Source organism: Agelaius phoeniceus, chromosome 5 (assembly GCF_051311805.1).
Source record: "Agelaius phoeniceus isolate bAgePho1 chromosome 5, bAgePho1.hap1, whole genome shotgun sequence".
Taxonomy (NCBI): Eukaryota; Metazoa; Chordata; class Aves; order Passeriformes; family Icteridae; genus Agelaius; species Agelaius phoeniceus.
The window spans coordinates 59,437,024-59,455,448 of record NC_135269.1 but is presented as its reverse complement, the minus strand read 5'-3'; the positions used below and the strand labels follow the sequence as shown (position 1 = coordinate 59,455,448).

Sequence of the window (18,425 nt, the reverse complement as noted above, 5' to 3'; positions counted from 1 at the left end):
AAAACAGGACTTGTAAGGAAAAAAAAATCAAGAAACATCTTTGAAAGTGAAGGGTAGGTAGGAACAAAAAGTGTTCAAATATGTGAAAAACCCCAGCAAAGCACCTTGAGCCAACCAACCAACCAACCATCCAAAGAAACACACCCTAAACCACATTGAACCTACACAGATGAAGGAAAAGATCTAATCTCTGCATCCTCTATAGATAGTTTAACTTATAAGAGAAAGAATTCATTTAGACATTGAAAAAACATTCCTGACCATTAGGTGAGATACTTAGAACAAGTTAGGTGAGAAATTGGTAAGTATATTAGCAGTCTTTCAAAACAGGGCAAACATATCCAGAAATGATACAAAAGTGTAGCTTTGTTTCATCTGCAGTTTGGAGTTGGCTTGCTCTGGACCCTCTCAGCAGTTTTACATTTACTGTGTATTATTGCTGTGCCACACAATGCATTCTCTGTTCTGTAAATCCTGTGAAACACTACTGTAATTGGAATTAAGATTATGCTTTTTTTTTTATTTCAGTGTGTGCAGAAGCTTACAATCCTGATGAGGAAGAGGACGATGCAGAATCTAGGGTACTTCATGCTTAGAGTCAAATACTTTTTCAATTCTCAGGCATTAAATTTAGGAGGAAAAATGTAACAGCTTTACAATTTCTTTCAAAAAACATTGTTATTGTAATATACTTTACTAATCTCCTGGGAGTTTATGTTAAAGGAACATTTTAAAATTCTCTGTAGTAGTCACCCATGTGGAACTTGATGTATTATTCTTAATTACCAAACCTGTGGTACCTGGTTAAGGAAACATTTTTGTGTAATTATATTTACCCAGAGAGCACCTGCTTCTAAAAACTCTACTTGGTGTCCTCATAATCTTGCAGTAGCTTCCTTTTTCAAAAGCAGAAAAAAGTTAAACTGAAAAATTGCTAAGATTTTTCTAGGTACAGTGTGACAAATGAGGAACTGTATCTATGTCTTTTATTTGTGTCACTACTTAGCTTTTAAGATGAAATAGCATGAGTTTCAAGAGAATTTTAATTGTTTATATTCTGCCTAATTTTCAGGCTTGTAACACTGTCCAAAAGGTTACCCTATGGTATTACAGCTATACATAGCATATCTTGGGAAGAATATGAGTTGAACAACTTGATTGATACTCAGATGAACCAGACACTGGCACTTTAGTAAATCTCTGGCTCACTCAGATAGTGTCAAATCTGTTGTTTACTCTGTGAACTTCTGATAAAAATTTAGCACAGATACTATTTCACACAATATTCTTTAGGAAGTAGTCATGGCAAATGGCTGAATGTAATAGTGGTGCTTTTTATAAAACATGCATGCCCCAAATATGACTGGAGATTGGTAGCAATAGTGTAGATAAAGGTGTCTAGAATGGCTTGCAGAAATGAACTGGATTCCACAGGTGTAAAGATCTTGTAAGATTAAATACAGCAGTGTTTCATTTGCTAATGCTATGGTGATACCATTTTATCATTGAGTGTTTATTCAAATCCTGAAGGTTTTGAAATGAGAGAGTTATGAATCATGGCCAAAATATTGTGTAAAATGCTTAGTTGAATTAGCTCAGTCCTTCAGCTAGTGCTACTGTATGATAATCACTCTAAGAGCTTCTGTGTTCTATCCCTCAGATTATTCACCCCAAAACAGATGATCAAAGGAACAGGCTGCAGGAGGCGTGCAAGGACATCCTTCTTTTTAAGAATCTAGACCCGGTAAGAAATTCTTGGTAATGAGCAGCATTTAGCAGTGCTGCTAAGAATTGTTTCTTGTGAGCTTTGGAACAGAAATTTACAGATTTGACTTCTGTAACCTCTTCAGTATGCTTTTTTGGCCATTTAATAAATTCCAGAAATGCCTTTTTTAAAAACTGATACGTTGCATATAGAGTTTTTGTTTACCTCCACAAGTGATAATATTGAAATACATTAATATGAATCTGTACGTTCATAAAAATGGATACATTAATTGTGTTAATTATTGTATTTTCTTATTTTAAATCTTCCTGTACACTGATGTCTATAAACATATCAGTTAACTGGAATGTGTAAGTTTTTTCTGTTAGTTATTTTTTAGCATCGAAAGGTGCTGAGTGCTCTATCAAAACAGAAAATTACCCCCAAAGCCTTCAGTTTAGCTATGGATGTAATTGAACAAGTGAATTATGAAATAGAGGGAAAGAGAAAGGTAGCAGAGATGTGTTTACATTATTATTTTGCTTAATGTGGATACCATAAAAAAGCTTCAGGTAATTTTCTTCCACGCAAATAATTTCTTTCTGTTTTGTATAAAAACAACCATGAGCTTTTAAGAAAGCCTAAATGTACTGAATGAATGATCTGGATCAGACAAAGGTGATAATGCTACCAAAAAAGCACACAGGATTGTTTTAGGGAAAAGGTGAGTGTATCAATCAAAACATGCATACTGAGGTTAGGATGACTCACAGCATCCCAAATGCTTTCTCAAGAGGTTTGATTCAGTGCTGTCAAGGGAGGGAGCATGAGGGAAAGAGAAACAATTATGTAGATTTTTAAGTATGAGAACAGAAAGTTTAAAATTTGATTCAAGAGGGAGTTAATGGAAGGACCAGCCTGCAGCTCTGTTTGGAAGTCAGGTGCTATTACAGAAAATGCACATTAATTTGTGCTGCAGGTTTCCAGTTCCTGCTTCTGTCTGCACAAAGACTGAACCCTGGCCCTGGGTACTGTTCCCTTAGAAGCCCTGAGGAGCAGTCAGCCACAAAGGCCCAGCTAGCAGAAGCCTGGAGTCACTGTTGTGGAAGGGCAGCAGGTCTCAGCATGGGTGCTCATACATGGGCATTCTTGGGACAGTGGCATCCTGACACAGGTTTCCTCACTCCCTCATGCTGTCTGGTTAATAGGTAGTTAACCAGCTGTTCCACTATACTTGTTCAAGCTAAAGCCATGCACTCATCTTCCCTTCTGCTCCTCAATTATTCTTCTAAATAGCTTCAGCGAATCAAAGTCATTTGTGGGCATCTGGACACGAAACTGCTTTATTATATATTTTCCTTATTGTTGGTGTGTCCTGGCTTCCACTTGGCCAGACCATCTTACATGATGGCATTTTGGCAGACCCCTCTTGGTTAAGCTCTGAGCATTTCTCTCTTATGAGCCCTGCAACACGATGGATTATTGTGTGCTCCTAGAACCTGCAGTGGTGTTAACAGGGCTTACAGCATCAACCCTCTGGATGGGATCTGCTTTGCATTACAGCAAGAGCTGGATCTTCTGTCTCAATGGTCATCAGCCACTTGGTCTGCAGAATAGGGGTCTGTTGGCTGTATTGTAATGTTGTGTAGACATAGAGCATGAAACTGCTCCAGTGTGGGCACCTGATGGACTTTTTCCAAGGATGAATTCTTCCAAGGAATACTCTGAGGGATTATTTCTTCTGTTCATGAAGCTCTTCTCAGGACTGTGCTTGCTGTCTTGATACTGATTTTTGAACTATTTTAAAAAATTCTTCTTATGAATCAGTTCCTTGTAATAGCTAATAGTTCCCACAATCTGTTCCAGGTGTTTAGCAGAAGACTTCCCAGCTGAGTTCTCACTCTGAGGTCTGCAATCCAAAGCCTCAATATGTGCTCTAGGGATCTCCCAAGTCTTGTTCACCCCCTTTTGCTCAGATTGTCCAATGGATTAAGAACACTTCCTCCTGCTTGAAATCCTTTACAGGCAGCATTCTGGAAAGCTGAGTGAGATAATTTTTGAAAAAGACTTTTCCATTACAATAATTTTATTCATAAAAACACTGGAAAACTACTGAGCTCTGAAGGGAGCAAAGATATTAAAATGTAGCCTTCTTAAGTCTGGCTTGTTCCTTCTGTGGAGCCAGGATCTGTAGTCCCTGGGGAACTTCTCCCACTCCTCCTTCTTGTTCTGTTTCTGAGCAGCAGCTCAAGGGCTCTGCCACTGTAGTTGCAGTAATTAAATATTCCTGTGCCAGCTCTCTTCCTCACCTCTGCATCTCCATGAGAGATGCTGCAGTTTACAGAGTGGTCTATTAGCAAAAACCTCATTCATCTTGAAAAGAGATAATATCTTCTGCTAAAGCTCAAGTCTCTGGAACAAAAGTTAAAGCTTTGTATTGATAGCATCTCCTGCTTACCACTGTTGTGGTTTTTGGTTGTTTTTTCCCTTGTATTGAACTTCAGCTTCTTTCTGCTGTAGTTCATGTATGAAAGTCACTATTTCAAAGGTCACTTAGAGGGGAACCGATGTAAAAGGCTTAATGGCTTTTCCCTGATGGCCTTTTAGAGGGTGTCAAATACCATTTCCAAATACAGAATAACATGTCTTGTCACACAATAACATCACACGGTGTCTTACAGTGTGATCAGGATTGCATTCAGTACATGATGCTCAGTGAAGTCCACCTTTTCTTAACACTTTAGCCACCTTCACACACTGTATTTTAATTGGAATGGAAGGATAAGATAAGGCTATCACTAAAGCCAAAGGAGAAGTTGCAGTAGTTGGGAGTGACTTACAGTTCAGTGCTCAGAGTGTTAATTGAAGAGGCCATTTACAAATTACAAGAGCCATCACATAAAATTAAAACCCAGCAGAACTATTTGAATGTAAGGCTAAATGAGAGAGGAGAAAAAGATAACTTCAGACTTGGAGACAACTTAGGACTTGTTATACATACACAACACTGTCTTGAGCCCTTGTTTAACTATAGTAGTTTTTGAATAACAGATAGGTAAATTTGCACATATATATTTATAAATATCATCATTTCACATATTGTCTGTGATGAAAAATATAATAATGTCAAGAAACACGAGTTCTCATACATTTCCCTGAGCAACATTCTTATATTTTAAAGGCCAACTCTTATAGTCTGAAGTCTGTGAAGTTACTCGAATTTTATGGAAACTTTCTTTAATTTTGTAGATGGATGAGGATGTGACTGGCCAGTGATTATGAGTTTAGCAAGGTATTCCTTAGTTAACTCCCTTAAATAAAAAGTAATTTTAAATAATTGACATTGTAGCAATATTTTGCCTTTCTGAGGGCGTAATCATTTGCCATCTAGTTGCTGTCACTCAGTATCAGTTTTTCATAGTGTGTTACAGTTTTGGAAAAATCACTTCAAGAGAAGAATATGAATTGAAACATGCTTTTGCAACAAGATCAGGGAAGGAGGCTTTGTAGAGGTACTTGGTTACTTTTTAGAGGACCAGATCAGGGAAGAATCAGGAGACAGGTCTATTCAGATGTTTTTCTTCTTCTTCCTTTCCTATATTATATTAACTCATTCTTCTTCTAACATATCTCTTCCTGTTCGTCTTCCCAGGAAAACCTCTTCCTCTTAGAGTATTGTTTATTGTCCTGCTCAGTTGCCTGCCTCCCCATTGCTAGAAATCATGATAATCCTGTTTTGCTGCCAGGATTGCCATGATGTGCCAGACTGGTTACTCTGCCTGCACCCTCCTTTGTGCTCCAGGTGCTGGAGGTTACCACAGTGGCTCTGAAGCTGCTCTTTCCCTTCCACTTTCACTTTGTGTAAGCCAGCAAGGAGAAAACAAGATGATGACCAAATGTCTTCAGCCCTTACAGAGAACAAGCCTGAAGATGCTGTCACTGAAATTTCTCTCTGTTCACCCTAACAGCTGTTTTATCACCAGGAAGAATAGCAGCAGCAGCTCATCTACTGGCCAAGGAAGCCTTCCACACTTTTTACAATACAATTCAGAGTTGTTCTCTTGGTTTTGTCTCTTTAGAGGACAATGTACTGGGGTGATTAACAACAGGCTATTTGGTTTGGAAATTACAGCCCATAGGGCAGCAGTTAAAAGACCTGATGAATCTTTTATCAGAGCAAGAGACTGGCTCAAGGGGCTGATACCATCAAAGCTGAGCTGTGCCCTTGCACTTAAAGTCTGAATCCTTGCTTTGGCAAAAATTCACAAGCAGTGTTAGAGCATCTATTCTCTTTCAGAGAAGTTTCATATTGGAGAGCTTTGCCCTGTTAATGCTTGTACAGAATACATAAAATAGGTCTTGACCCTTTTCTAAACTGTAATAAATTATGCATTTTGTTCACAAATAAGCAAAAGCAATTTCTGGGCATATTGCCACTTATGTACCTGGAGAATTAGTGTAAGAGAGCACAAATATTGATTAATCAATTAGAACTTATTAACTTGAAGGAAGATGAAAGGGAACATAATGTAACTGTTTTATGAATAGTGGAACCTTATACTTAAGGTCAAATCATTCCTTGAAACCACTAACAGAAGATTCTCATGCTGCTGTCAGGTTCTTAAGAATTTTGGTGAAGAATTAAAACTACAGCTTTTGGAGCAATTAATGGAAATATACATCCCACCCCCCCCATACATACGTACATACATACATACATGTATATGTGTGTGTATATATATATATATATACATACATGCACACATATACACATTTCTAGATATATCAAATGTGTGTATAATATATGTAACTGAGTCCAGAATGCTTGAACATATTAATACTCATGGATGACACAAAGGTGGTGACACTGAGGTGCCCTTCCAGAGGAGGGCAGTGGAGCTGGGGCAGGGTCTGGAGCACAATTCCTTTGAGGAGCAGCTGAGGGAGCTGGGGGTGTTCAGCCTGGAGAAAAGGGGGCTCAGGAGGGACCTTGTCACTCTTGCACTGCCTGACAGGAGGCTGTGAGCAGGTGGATGTTGGTCTCTTCTCCCAGGTACCAGGACCAGAGGAAATGGCCTCAAATTGACCTAGGGGAGGTTCAGATTGGATATTAGGAAAAATTTCTTCACTGAAAGCATTGTCAAGCATTGGAAGAGACTGCTCAGGAAAATGTTTGGGTCACCATCCCTGGAGGTATTGAAAAGATGTGTAATGGAGGCACTTGGGGTAGCTACAAAGTATGAAATGTGTTACTGAGCCTGACTGATGGGCATGTGCATGATTTTTGAGAGACAGAGTACTAATTTAGCATGTAATTGTGTGGATGAAGGTTAAGGTATATTCTTAAAGAAAATACTATTGCTTAAAAATATTTATTGTACATTGAAATACAAATTAGAGTCTTTGATGGTGAAGAAATGAATGCCTTTTCATTAGTTTACAAGTGGATATAACACAAGGGAACTAAATATTTTGAACTGGATCAATATTGCTGCTAACATTTTTGTCAGAGTTCCCCTGGAGTATATGTGCATGGTTTTGTTTTGAAAAACAAATGTGGAGAGGTGTAGACATGAATTCTGTAATTTATCTTCTACAAGGTTCAGAGTTGTTGATTTAAGAAGTCCTTTTCTTCCCATGGTTTCCTTGCCTGTGTCTTGCTAACATTTTCTACATCTCTCCCCCTCCCCACACCCAGCCCCCTTCCTTTTCTGGTATTGTCATTGATGATTTGATATCATTGAGTATTAATTTGTTGATATTTCAGATTGCACAAAGTGAGGACAAGGTGGGCAGCAGGATGCCTTGTTCACATGATAATATTCTAATGTTTTTAGAAGTCATATGAGCCAGGGAACTACAGGCCAGTCAGTCACAAACCCCACCCCATCCTGATTTCATTTTACATGTATTTTTGATGGTGGAACTGCTCTAAGGAAGAAGAGCATTTAGACTGCACCATTTTACAAAATACTAAAATTAATTCTGTTTATGAAACAGATCTGCTTTTTAATTCTAAAATTACTTATCTTTATCTTTTCAAAATAACAGCAGAGGATGCCAGTAAATTGAGCCTCAGTCTGGCAGAGATTCCAGAGGATTCACACAGAGCAAACTGGGCAAGCAAGTTATGTAATTCTCATGGTAAAAGCAAAAACCATGTTCCTGGTTTGGTTATTGTAGTCCACTTTGTCTTAATTTAAAGAGGAAAATTTTAGAAAAGGGACCACTTGTCTTTAAGTTAGTTGCAGTTTATTTAGGAAATTAAAATAAATATGCAATGCTTCAACAATTAATAGACTGCTCTCAGATGTATTAAATATCTTAAAGTATTTTAAACATTCTTAAAAGGGAATTGGATTTGTGAATTCTACTCTGTTGCATTAAAAAATTGTAGATTTACATACTGGAAAAGTTGTGGTTTGGTGAGCTTGATTCATGGTTATAAGTTGAAAATATTTTAACCAGAAATCCAAGATGAAGAGCACTGAATAAATATTTTAATTATATGTATGACTCCTCCGTTGCAGGAAATAACCATCTTTTTGATATAATCTTTTTTCCCAAGATATCTTGAATGTATTTTAAGTTCTGGAATTTGATGCACAGATAATACATTTTTCTTGCCTGGCTTGCACCTAGATGATAACATGGCCTCTAGCTCCCATGAAGTGGGGAGCATTCTGTGTTCTCACTTGTTTTCAAAAGGCAGACCAGGACTGTTGGCTGGGGAGCCACTTTGCCAATTCAGATGTAAAGCCAGAGGAAGGGAAGGTGCTGCTTCAACTGCCTTAGACAAGCTGATAGTAGGTCAGTTTTGCAGATTCTGTAGGAATTTCTTTTTGTTTACATAGAGAGGACTGAAAAGAATGAAGTAATATTACCTATTCATTCAAGCATGGAAGTTTTTTATAGGCATCTCCTGTACATAATTTTCAGTCTCTTCCAATGGCACCCACTCACACTTTTCTTTCTCTGAAATGAGCTATAACACATTCACTGATACCTGAAATGATCCATCTGTTTTCAAGCACATACCTGTCTATACTAACAAAGGTACTAAGCAGAGGCACAGTTAAAGGATTCTTTGCTGGCCTAGGAGGGCTGCAGGACCTCTCCCTGTGCTTTACCATGACCAGCTGTACTAAGGATGGATAATGTCCTTCTGTTGTTCTTCTGCCCACACACAGCCAGCTCTGTGAAGGAAAATTTGTATTTAGCTTCCATTTTTCAAAAAGGCTTGGATTACACGGGTACTGCTGGTATTTTTAAATGCTTTCAGTAAGTAAAAAATTCAGCAGCATAAGGATGGAATTCATTACAACTAATTTATCTGTCTAAAAATTGTGTGTAACTGGGAGTTACAGTGGGTTTCTCCATCATCAGAGGAAAGAAAGGGAAATCTCTAGAGAATGATTCTGAGCTATCTTGTATGGTTATCTCTGTCCATGGGCTGCAGGAGGACTCTAAGGGACTGACTTAGACTGGTGTTCTTTGGACAGGCAAATGCCATCCATCTTTAGTGGCTGGAAATGCTGTGAATGGAACCATTGCAAAATGCATATCTAGAGGCTTTTTTTACCATGATTTTCACTAGTTCTGCTTGTTCCAGTATGATACATGCTTAATAAGTTTCAAGAAGTAGAGTATAGCATTTTAGACATATTGCAGGATAAACCCAAAATAAAATTTAAATTTTTAAGTTAACTTTTTACGATTCTTAATCCACAATGAGCTGTGTTTGGGTTTTTTAGATGTGAATAGTCAAATTTACATCAAATAAGACAAATTAAGTAATTAGTGGGTGGGGTTTTTTGTTATTATACAGTCGTAATTCAAATGATCACATTTTGTTAGTCTGTTAACATTTCTCTGTCAACAAAGTAATTTTGTAGTGTAAATTCCTACTTTCCAAAGAATCCAGCATTTACTTACTCAGCCAAAGCACTGCAAACCTTTATGGCTACATCTGGCCCAACATTTTGCAGGCATTGTATAATTTAGACTTTCAAAATACTTCACAATTATTTTGAAACTAAATTCTGTAAGGAAGCTCTAAGGACAAAATCACGTAAATGTATGATTTAGAATAATGATTACAGGGGTTTTTTATTTGCAAGGACATAACATTGCTCAGTTGGGAAGGGTGAAATTCTGTTTTTGGATGGTCATGAGCAATTTATGTTGCAAAGGAGATCTCTTATCATTTGCAGTGACAAGTGGGAAGCTGTGCTCTGAACACTGGAAAAGCTAACACTGAATACTAAATAGAACTGTCTTTTTCTTATTGATCCACACATTTCTGTAGCACGAATATTTTCCACCATTAACATCTTTTATCTGCATATTGGGAAGCTGGCCAGTTAGTTAATTCAAAGAGTAAAACTGTAGAAGCAGATGATAATTTCTTGTCTTTGTGTTATTTTAAACAGGAACAGATGTCTCAGGTGTTGGATGCAATGTTTGAAAAGATGGTTGAAGGAGGGGAACACGTAATTGATCAAGGGGATGATGGTGACAACTTCTACGTCATTGACAGGTGAATTGCTGTGTCTTATTATAGCACAAAGTACTTTGCAAAAGTCCATTGAGAACAGTCTGTATTCTATGAACTTGTATTTAACACTGACATTCCAGCTTTTCTCTTGGTATTCAGTGACAGGACTCATGGGAATGGGTCAAAGCTGTGCCAGGAGAGGTTCAGATTTGACATTAGGAACCATTTCTTTACCTGAGTGGTCAAGCACTGGAAGAGGCTTCCTGGAGGTTGATGTCCAAAGCCTGTCAGGGTTTAAGGGGCATTGGGACAATTCTATTAATAAAATTCTTTCACTTTTGGGCAGCCCTGAAGTGGTCAGGTAGGTGAACAAAATGATTGTTTTAGGTCTTTTCTAACTGAAATACTAAATTAGACTACCATAAAAGTGTGCCCAGATTCTGTGCTGGAAAGACAATATTTTTCAGCCTTGTGAGGTTACAGTTTGTCATCTCTTGTCCAAAAGGCTGCAGGGACTTTACAATATTCTGTCAGCCTTGTGGATTTTACATGTAGGGTATCACCTCTGTGTCCCTTATCAATGAAATAACTGCACAGATTTTTGCTTTACATTCACATGATTTATCAATGCACACCATAAAAATATTCAGCACAGAGGAAAATGATGGCTCAGCATCAATGGGCTTGGCAAATTTGTGTTTTACAAGATACCAGATTTTACTGCATTCCCAAAGCAAAAAAAAAAAAAAAAAAAAGCAAGCTTTTAAATTAATGATGGAGAGAAGAAATGCACACTAGAAAAAATGCATATATTTATTTCATGATTTTACTTTGCTTTTCAGATACATTCCTTCTGTTTCCTGCATCTCAGTTATTTCATTGGAAATTACTACTTTAAAATATTTAAAATATTTAATAACTTGTATCATTATTTCAGTGCTCCTATCATAGCAATTTTTGCAAAGACTTGACATTTGTATCTAGTGTGGTTAAAATGAAATTAAGAAACAGATTCTAAGTAAGATTTTAATTTTTAATAAGTTCTGGTAATAAATAGATCACTGTACATCCATTCTATTTTTAAACTGAGTTAATGTAAAAACTAATAACCCTATCCTTCCCTTTAAAGAGACACCACTTTCGTTATTTATAGAAGTCATTGAGATGTCTTTACAAGGTGTTTAACACCATTTAAGCAAGCAAATATGTATTTCAAGTGCTTTATTTTTGGAATTCATGGTATAAAAAATATAGTGAGAGGCTGCTTAGCAAAGCCAGGTCTGGATTCTACTCACTATACTTTTATATTTTATTAACAGAGGTACATATGATATTTATGTCAAATGTGATGGTGTTGGGAGGTGTGTTGGAACCTATGATAACCGAGGATGTTTTGGTGAGTTGGCCTTAATGTACAACACACCCAGAGCAGCTACAATTATAGCTACCTCTCCTGGTTCCATCTGGGGTTTGGTAAGTAGAGTACTTCTTTTAAGCTACTTTTTAAAAATATGTATTTTATACAGATTTTACTGGCATGTGGATCAGCATTAAAAAAAAAAAACCTTATAATTTCAGCAAGTTTAATTCTAGAAATCCTGAGAAATCCCAACACAATTCTATCTTTTTTCAGAATCCGCAGATGAAAATCTGAGGTTTAATAAAACACTGATTTAAAAAAAAAAAACAATTATTTTATTTTAATTGCAATTTCCCAAATTGAAAACCACTGATAATTGCATATTAATTTTTTCCCCATGCCTTGATTGGAATGCCTTTGTTTCCAGAGTAAAATTCCAATATGAGGTTGTTTACTAGTGTTATACTTCCTGGATCTTTGACAAGAGTAATTGAGTTTACCCCAAAAGTAAGCTGAGATGGCCATCATTTCAAGATGTACATATTGATCTGATCCCAGGACTGAAATGAAATGTGGCTATTCACCAGCCTAATCCATGTGACTTCTGGGGTTGTTTAGGGCACTGTAAGAATGGCTTTAAATTCAATTGGGTCGTGTTGGCTGTAAGTGCCCCTGTGGGGCAGGCAAGGCTTGCAGTGCATTTTCCCTCTGCTTGTCACCAGTGCACAGCCACACAAAGTTAAGAGAAGAAAACACCATAAGTGTAGTTTTTCTGTCTGGTTCACTTTGATGGCCAAATCTTAAGGAATGTCCAGTTGGCTGTTCAGGGCAGCAGTGAGCCTTGTTCTGCTGAAACAGCAAAAGTGGACTGTGACCTAAGACCCAGACTCATGGATCTTGGTTTTTACAAAACCCTAAAAGCCTCTTTGGGTACATATCAATTTGTACAGGACCGCAGGGCAATGAATAAACTTTGTAAATTAAACATTTCAGTATTGAGGATTTCTTAAATATCCTGAATTCCCCACTCAGTGTTCACTGCTGTAAACTCTACCCTCTGTAGGTGAGCTGAGTATGTACCCTGCAGGGATTTTCATAGCCATTTTCAGGGTAACTTAGGAGCTCCTGATTGACCTCTAGAGGAATGTTTCTCAACTGACAGCAGGGAGAGACCAGCCAGCTCGGCTGACAGCTACACTGAGTGACTAAATTGGGTAATTTGGTCATATACAGCCAGTCCTAAAGTATTTTCTAGCCCATATTTTCAGTTAATTAACTCTCTTTTTCTCTTTGTGTTTACAGGATAGGGTAACATTCCGAAGAATCATTGTAAAAAATAATGCCAAAAAGAGAAGAATGTATGAAAGTTTTATTGAGTCATTGCCATTCCTTAAATCTTTAGAAGTAAGATTTCTATTGCATTATTTTAATAGCTGTGTCAGAGGTACCTGATAAGATTCTGCTCTTGAGGACTTTAAATTTGGCAATCAAAGTGTCTCCACAATAGAAATTTGCATACTTTTGTTTCAGAGAAAGGCTACATTTTAATTTTGTTTTAATTTAGAATAAATTATTATTGTTCATATTGTGTTTTAAAACACAACTTTACTTTCAGTTTCCCAAAGCTTGTTTTACTAGATATTAGCCAACAAAATTAAACAATGACTTGGGGAATTTAAAAATATTTTCATTTATCAGCTATATTTTTACATATATTTTTGCATGCATGCTTTTCTGAACATAAATTTTGAAGGCTTCAAACAAAAATGGAAGCTTATCAGAATGGCTGTTCAAACTGTAATAGAACCTCTGGAAGACTATTCAGCAGTTCTTTTTTTTAATGGTAATCAAAACAGGAAAATAAAGACACACTATTCTGTCCAAAGATTCACAGAAATATGAAAGGGCTTTCTAAATATATGCTATCATAATGTTAACCAAATATTTCTTACATTTTCTTTTTTTAAATGAAGGTATCTGAGCGTTTAAAAGTGGTTGATGTGATTGGTACCAAAGTGTACAAAGATGGAGAACAAATCATTGCTCAGGTACAGTTTCTTCCTAGTTTTAGTTTTTTTCATTATAGGCAACAGTAATCATGTTATTTGTAGACAATGCATACTTTTAAACCCTATTTTTATTTCTCACATAAAGAAAATCAATGAACCTTAAATGTAAGAGTGAGAGGTGGTTATTTTGTTTCAAAAGCTCACTTTTCACTTATGATATTTTCAAGAACAACCCTCTTTGTTGGTATAAATAAAAGGGTCAACGTTTTTTAGTACACTTAGAAATTCAAACTTGATAAGTGTGCTTCCATGGAGAAGCACTGAAGACTCACCTTGGTCTTGTTGTTAAAATATGGTCAACTTTTCAAGAAGACAAAAGTTCAACTCTTCAGGATAGGCAACTGTGATTGTCTTGCCCCAGCATAATTTGTGGATATCACATAGGCCCTGGAGGCTTTTCATACTGAAATTTGCTAAGGGAAATAATTTGGGAAGAACACAGAAGTGGATAAAGGTAGCAAGGATCCTAAAAGTCTTCCACAACATTGGTTTTCTCTGCTTTTTGTGTAAGGCACAGTCAGCTATGTCTTTTCAAGAAAAGGCCTTGCTGTTAGTTCTGTATAGATGCTTTGATTGTTATGTGTCTAGAGTATGGTTTTCAAATTAAAAGTGGTTTCTTTTGCAACAGATATCAAAAAGAGGAGTTTCAAGGCACTGGTTGCAAATTTTGATGATGTCATGAAATGAAAAGGGAAATTTTTCACTTTTTTACTCACTTTCTTTTTTTTCTCTTGTGCAGGGTGACTTGGCTGATTCTTTCTTTATTGTGGAATCTGGAGAAGTAAGGATTATAATGACAAGGAAGGTAAACATCCCTAAAACAACATCCTTTTTTTTTACCATTGTCACTAACTTTGCTTATGTAATCCTGAGTTTGGCAAATCTCTCCTCTAATACTCTTTCTTTCTCTCTCTTTCTTTCCATGACATTTCAGGGTAAACAAGATCTAGAAGAGAATGGAGCAGTAGAAATAGCTCGATGCTCAAGAGGACAGTATTTTGGAGAACTTGCTCTTGTAACTAACAAACCCCGAGCTGCTTCTGCATTTGCTCTTGGCACTGTCAAATGTTTAGGTATTAGTCAATACCATTTATATCTAATATAAAATTATATTTAATCTGTTTGGTTGTTTCTATTGTCACTCTGTCTTTCCCCAGAATATAAGATTTAAGGCTGTTTCAGTAATCACCTATTATTGTCCATTACTATTTGTGTTATTTATCTGCAAAAATCACTTACAATTGATAAATACTATTACCACAATTTCTCCAATATTTCTCTAATTGTATGGAAGTAAAAATTCTTTTAGGACAGTACAGAATATTGCTGCAAAATACTTATAGCCATCAGATAAATGTCTAATACTCTGCAGAAAGGTGAGTTGTTTCTTTTCTCAGTAGACTGACTCATCTAAGAAATAATTCTGTTAAAAATCATGGGCCTTTTTATCCCCATGACTTAAGTTCTTAAAAAATTCTTTTGTCTTCACAAGCTGTTAATGTAGTCATCCCATCCCACTGTAGTCTCAGGCACAGGAAGAGTGAAGACTGTAGGAGTTGTGCTCATAGACAACCCTTCATATCCATTGCTTTTCATGGTCTGATGTTAAGCTCCTACCTATGGGAAAACTGCAAATATCTAATATAAAATGATATTTAATCTTTTTGGTTGTTTCTATTGTGACTCTGATGTTAAGCTCCTAACTATGGGAAAACTGCAAACTGTAAAGGTAGATTTGGCATTCCTGCATAACGATTTGATGACCAAGTAACCAAAAAATTTATCTATTTTTTAAAATTCCTAACTCAAAACAAACAGAGATCATCAGGCAATAGAGATCAAAGATATGACAGAAGGGAAAGAATAACAGGCAGTGGTCAGGAAGAGACAGGAAGAGTGTTGTTATCCATAATGGCTGAATAACAAAGCACTGGCACTTCCCAAACAGCAGAGATCTTGATCTCAGATTTCTCAGGAGACAAGAGATTACTGGTTGGAAGTATATGAAGTTTCCTCCCTGACCTATTGGCTGGAACTGTAGAGGATCACATTATGTGATCAGATAAAGAAAATATTCTGGTTGGCTGTGCACTGACATTGTGTGTGAATTACAGTCTTCAACTTTCTGCACATTTGCTGCAAAAATAAGTATTCATTGCCATTTTCACTTTGGGTGGAAGCAAGTAAAAAGAGCAAGGAAATAGACTGTTAGAGCCCAGATACAGCCAACAACAACACTTAATGTTATGGCTTTTTGAAATATTATGGGTCTTAAAACTTTATTTTGTGGAGGAATCCAGGCCCCTTCAGACAAGCTCTCGGGTAACATATATCTTAATATGAAAATATTTTCAAAATAAGGAACAGAAAAAGTTCAAGTTGATTTTTGAAGTTTCAAGACAGCAGTGTGTTGGCTGATCTTGGTTTTGCTGAGGTAAGCAGTTCCCTCCTGGGTGAACAATGTAAATGTCTCAGTACTATCTGTTGTCATTTAAAATGTTACACTGGAATATCATGAATACCAGGATGAGTGTCTGTTACTGATGAGCACATAATATTCTTTCTCTTTCTCTCCTTTTTATCTTAGTTATGGATGTGCAGGCATTTGAAAGGCTTTTGGGACCTTGTATGGAAATTCTGAAAAGAAACATTGCAAACTATGAAGAGCAGCTAGTTGCTCTGTTTGGAACAAACATGGACATTGCTGACACCAGTGCATGAACTAAACATTGGAGCAACAAGATCTGTTATGAGAATATAGCACAGTAGTGGTTAGTCCACTGAAAAATTGTCTCTCTTCCTATAGATGCCAAGCATTTTCTGTGATTTTAAGAATGGGATTGGGGTTTTTTGGTTTGGTTTGCTTTTGATTGGGTGGTTCTTTTGTTTTTGTTTGTTTTGTTGTTTTTTTTATTAATTATGACAGTGGAAATACTAGTAAAGAAAATAGCAATTCAATAAATTGAGGGCTTGATTTTTAAAAGTGCTCAGTACTTATGGTTCCATCTGATATAAGGACAGCCTGTGGTAGCACAGCACCTTTGAAAATCAAGTCCTTTAACACAGCATTTCCTTAAATAATAGATTTTTTTTAAAACCCCACATGTGATGAACTTGTTAAACCAGCTTCTGTTCTTCTAAATGGTTACATCTTTTCTGGAAAGACTGTTAGTTTGAATGTGATATGTTGAAAGTATTAGTGCACACAAAGTGTTTATATGTATTACTACAGAAGATATACAGTAGATATTACTTTTTGACTATTACAGTTGTCATGATTTTATGTTGCATTTATCACAGATGTAGTGAATCACAAGGTTAATCATAAGATAAAGCATGACAATGCGTTTTGTGTAACGCTCATGACCCAAATCTGGTTTTTAACATTTCGTAATTGTTTTAAAGTCCTCTTTGTTTAATATGTCATGTTTCAGCACGACATTGTAATATCTTATGCAATTTAGAGGACTTGCATAATTTTGCAATAAACTGCATTTTTTATTAGTTATATGAATTCTGTACATGAGTGAGGACAGCTGACAACCTAAATGCTTTTAAAGCAAAGGCATGGGTCATTGTCATGTTCTACCTAATCATACATAACCTATATTGTTTTCCTTCTCTCTTGTTTTATATTTATGCATTTTGTCTTCTCTATTTATGCTTGTTCTCTAGTTAATTTTTTTTAGATCTTACCTTTTTTATTGTTAAATCTGTTTCAAGTGAAATGATCTCTGTATATCTCTCTTCCTGCAGTCTAATCTTTGCTATCAAAGGTCAGAGTCAATTACTGAAGTGATTGATATCAAAAGCCATGCTAAACTAAGCTTGTCCTTGAAAATCCTTAACAGGAAGTGCAAAAGTATTTTTAATTTGAAAGATCAGTACTTCCAAAGCTTTGCACACATCTGTCATTGTTAAAGCTAACATGTCTTGCTTTCAAAACCCTGTAGGTCACCATGAAATAATGTGTTCAGCCATAATAGCATGGGATACCTTGTGAGACTGAGGAGAGAGAATATCATCTTAATTATGAGCACAGGGCTAATTGCCTACAGGGGTCTGTGACTGGAAATTTCAGGCACAGTCCAATTTCAGTCCTGCTTTCTGACCTGTCTGTTGGTGTTCATGGACAGGCAGAGTGTGTACTGGTGATGGGCAGCTCTGCCAAAATGACACTGCAAGAGTAGTAGGAAGCCTGCTTCTGCCCTGATTCAAACATCTGAATTATACCATCTTTCCTTCTTAGATAATGACTTTTCTAATGCCATATATTTGTGTATGTTGATGTAATCATTATGCTACAGTTAGTGATATGTTCTGACAATTAATATAATCATATGTGTATATGAAATTATGATTATATAATATGATAACAATATATAATTTATATCATATAGTATGGTATAAATTATAAATCAGATTTCTAAAAAAATACAATCTGAACAAAATTTACAAATGTAATTTTTTTTTTACTTAGAAACCTGGTATGAATAATTGCACTTATGATAACTTGCCTTTGTACTTTTGATTTATGGGAAAAAGAGAAGCCTGTTATACTAGAAGGAAATATCAGGTAACCAAGATCTACACTCTTGTCATTCTGTATGCTTAATCTCTAAAAGCTACCTATATTTTGCACTGGCTTGATGTGATTAAGAAAAATGCTAAAAATTACTTGTATGGCAGTAAACTACAATCAAGGCCATAAATGCCAGTCATGATATTTTCAATATTGTTGGTTATATTTAAAGTTTCCTTACAATAAACAACACTTTTATATATAAAAATCTA

General features: G+C 36.2%; 1 protein-coding gene across 1 annotated transcript in view; it reads left to right on the top strand.

Annotated features, from left to right (window-relative positions):
• The window catches only part of PRKAR2B (protein kinase cAMP-dependent type II regulatory subunit beta), a 76,819-nt gene extending 58,394 nt beyond the window's left edge, over window positions 1-18,425 (top strand). Inside the window, exons 3-11 of the mRNA XM_054631420.2 lie at window positions 529-581; window positions 1,661-1,744; window positions 10,138-10,244; window positions 11,522-11,675; window positions 12,865-12,966; window positions 13,536-13,610; window positions 14,371-14,436; window positions 14,566-14,704; window positions 16,219-18,425. Of these exons, the coding sequence (XP_054487395.1) occupies window positions 529-581; window positions 1,661-1,744; window positions 10,138-10,244; window positions 11,522-11,675; window positions 12,865-12,966; window positions 13,536-13,610; window positions 14,371-14,436; window positions 14,566-14,704; window positions 16,219-16,352 (914 nt within the window). The 3' untranslated portion in view covers window positions 16,353-18,425. The remainder of the gene's footprint in view (window positions 1-528; window positions 582-1,660; window positions 1,745-10,137; window positions 10,245-11,521; window positions 11,676-12,864; window positions 12,967-13,535; window positions 13,611-14,370; window positions 14,437-14,565; window positions 14,705-16,218) is intronic.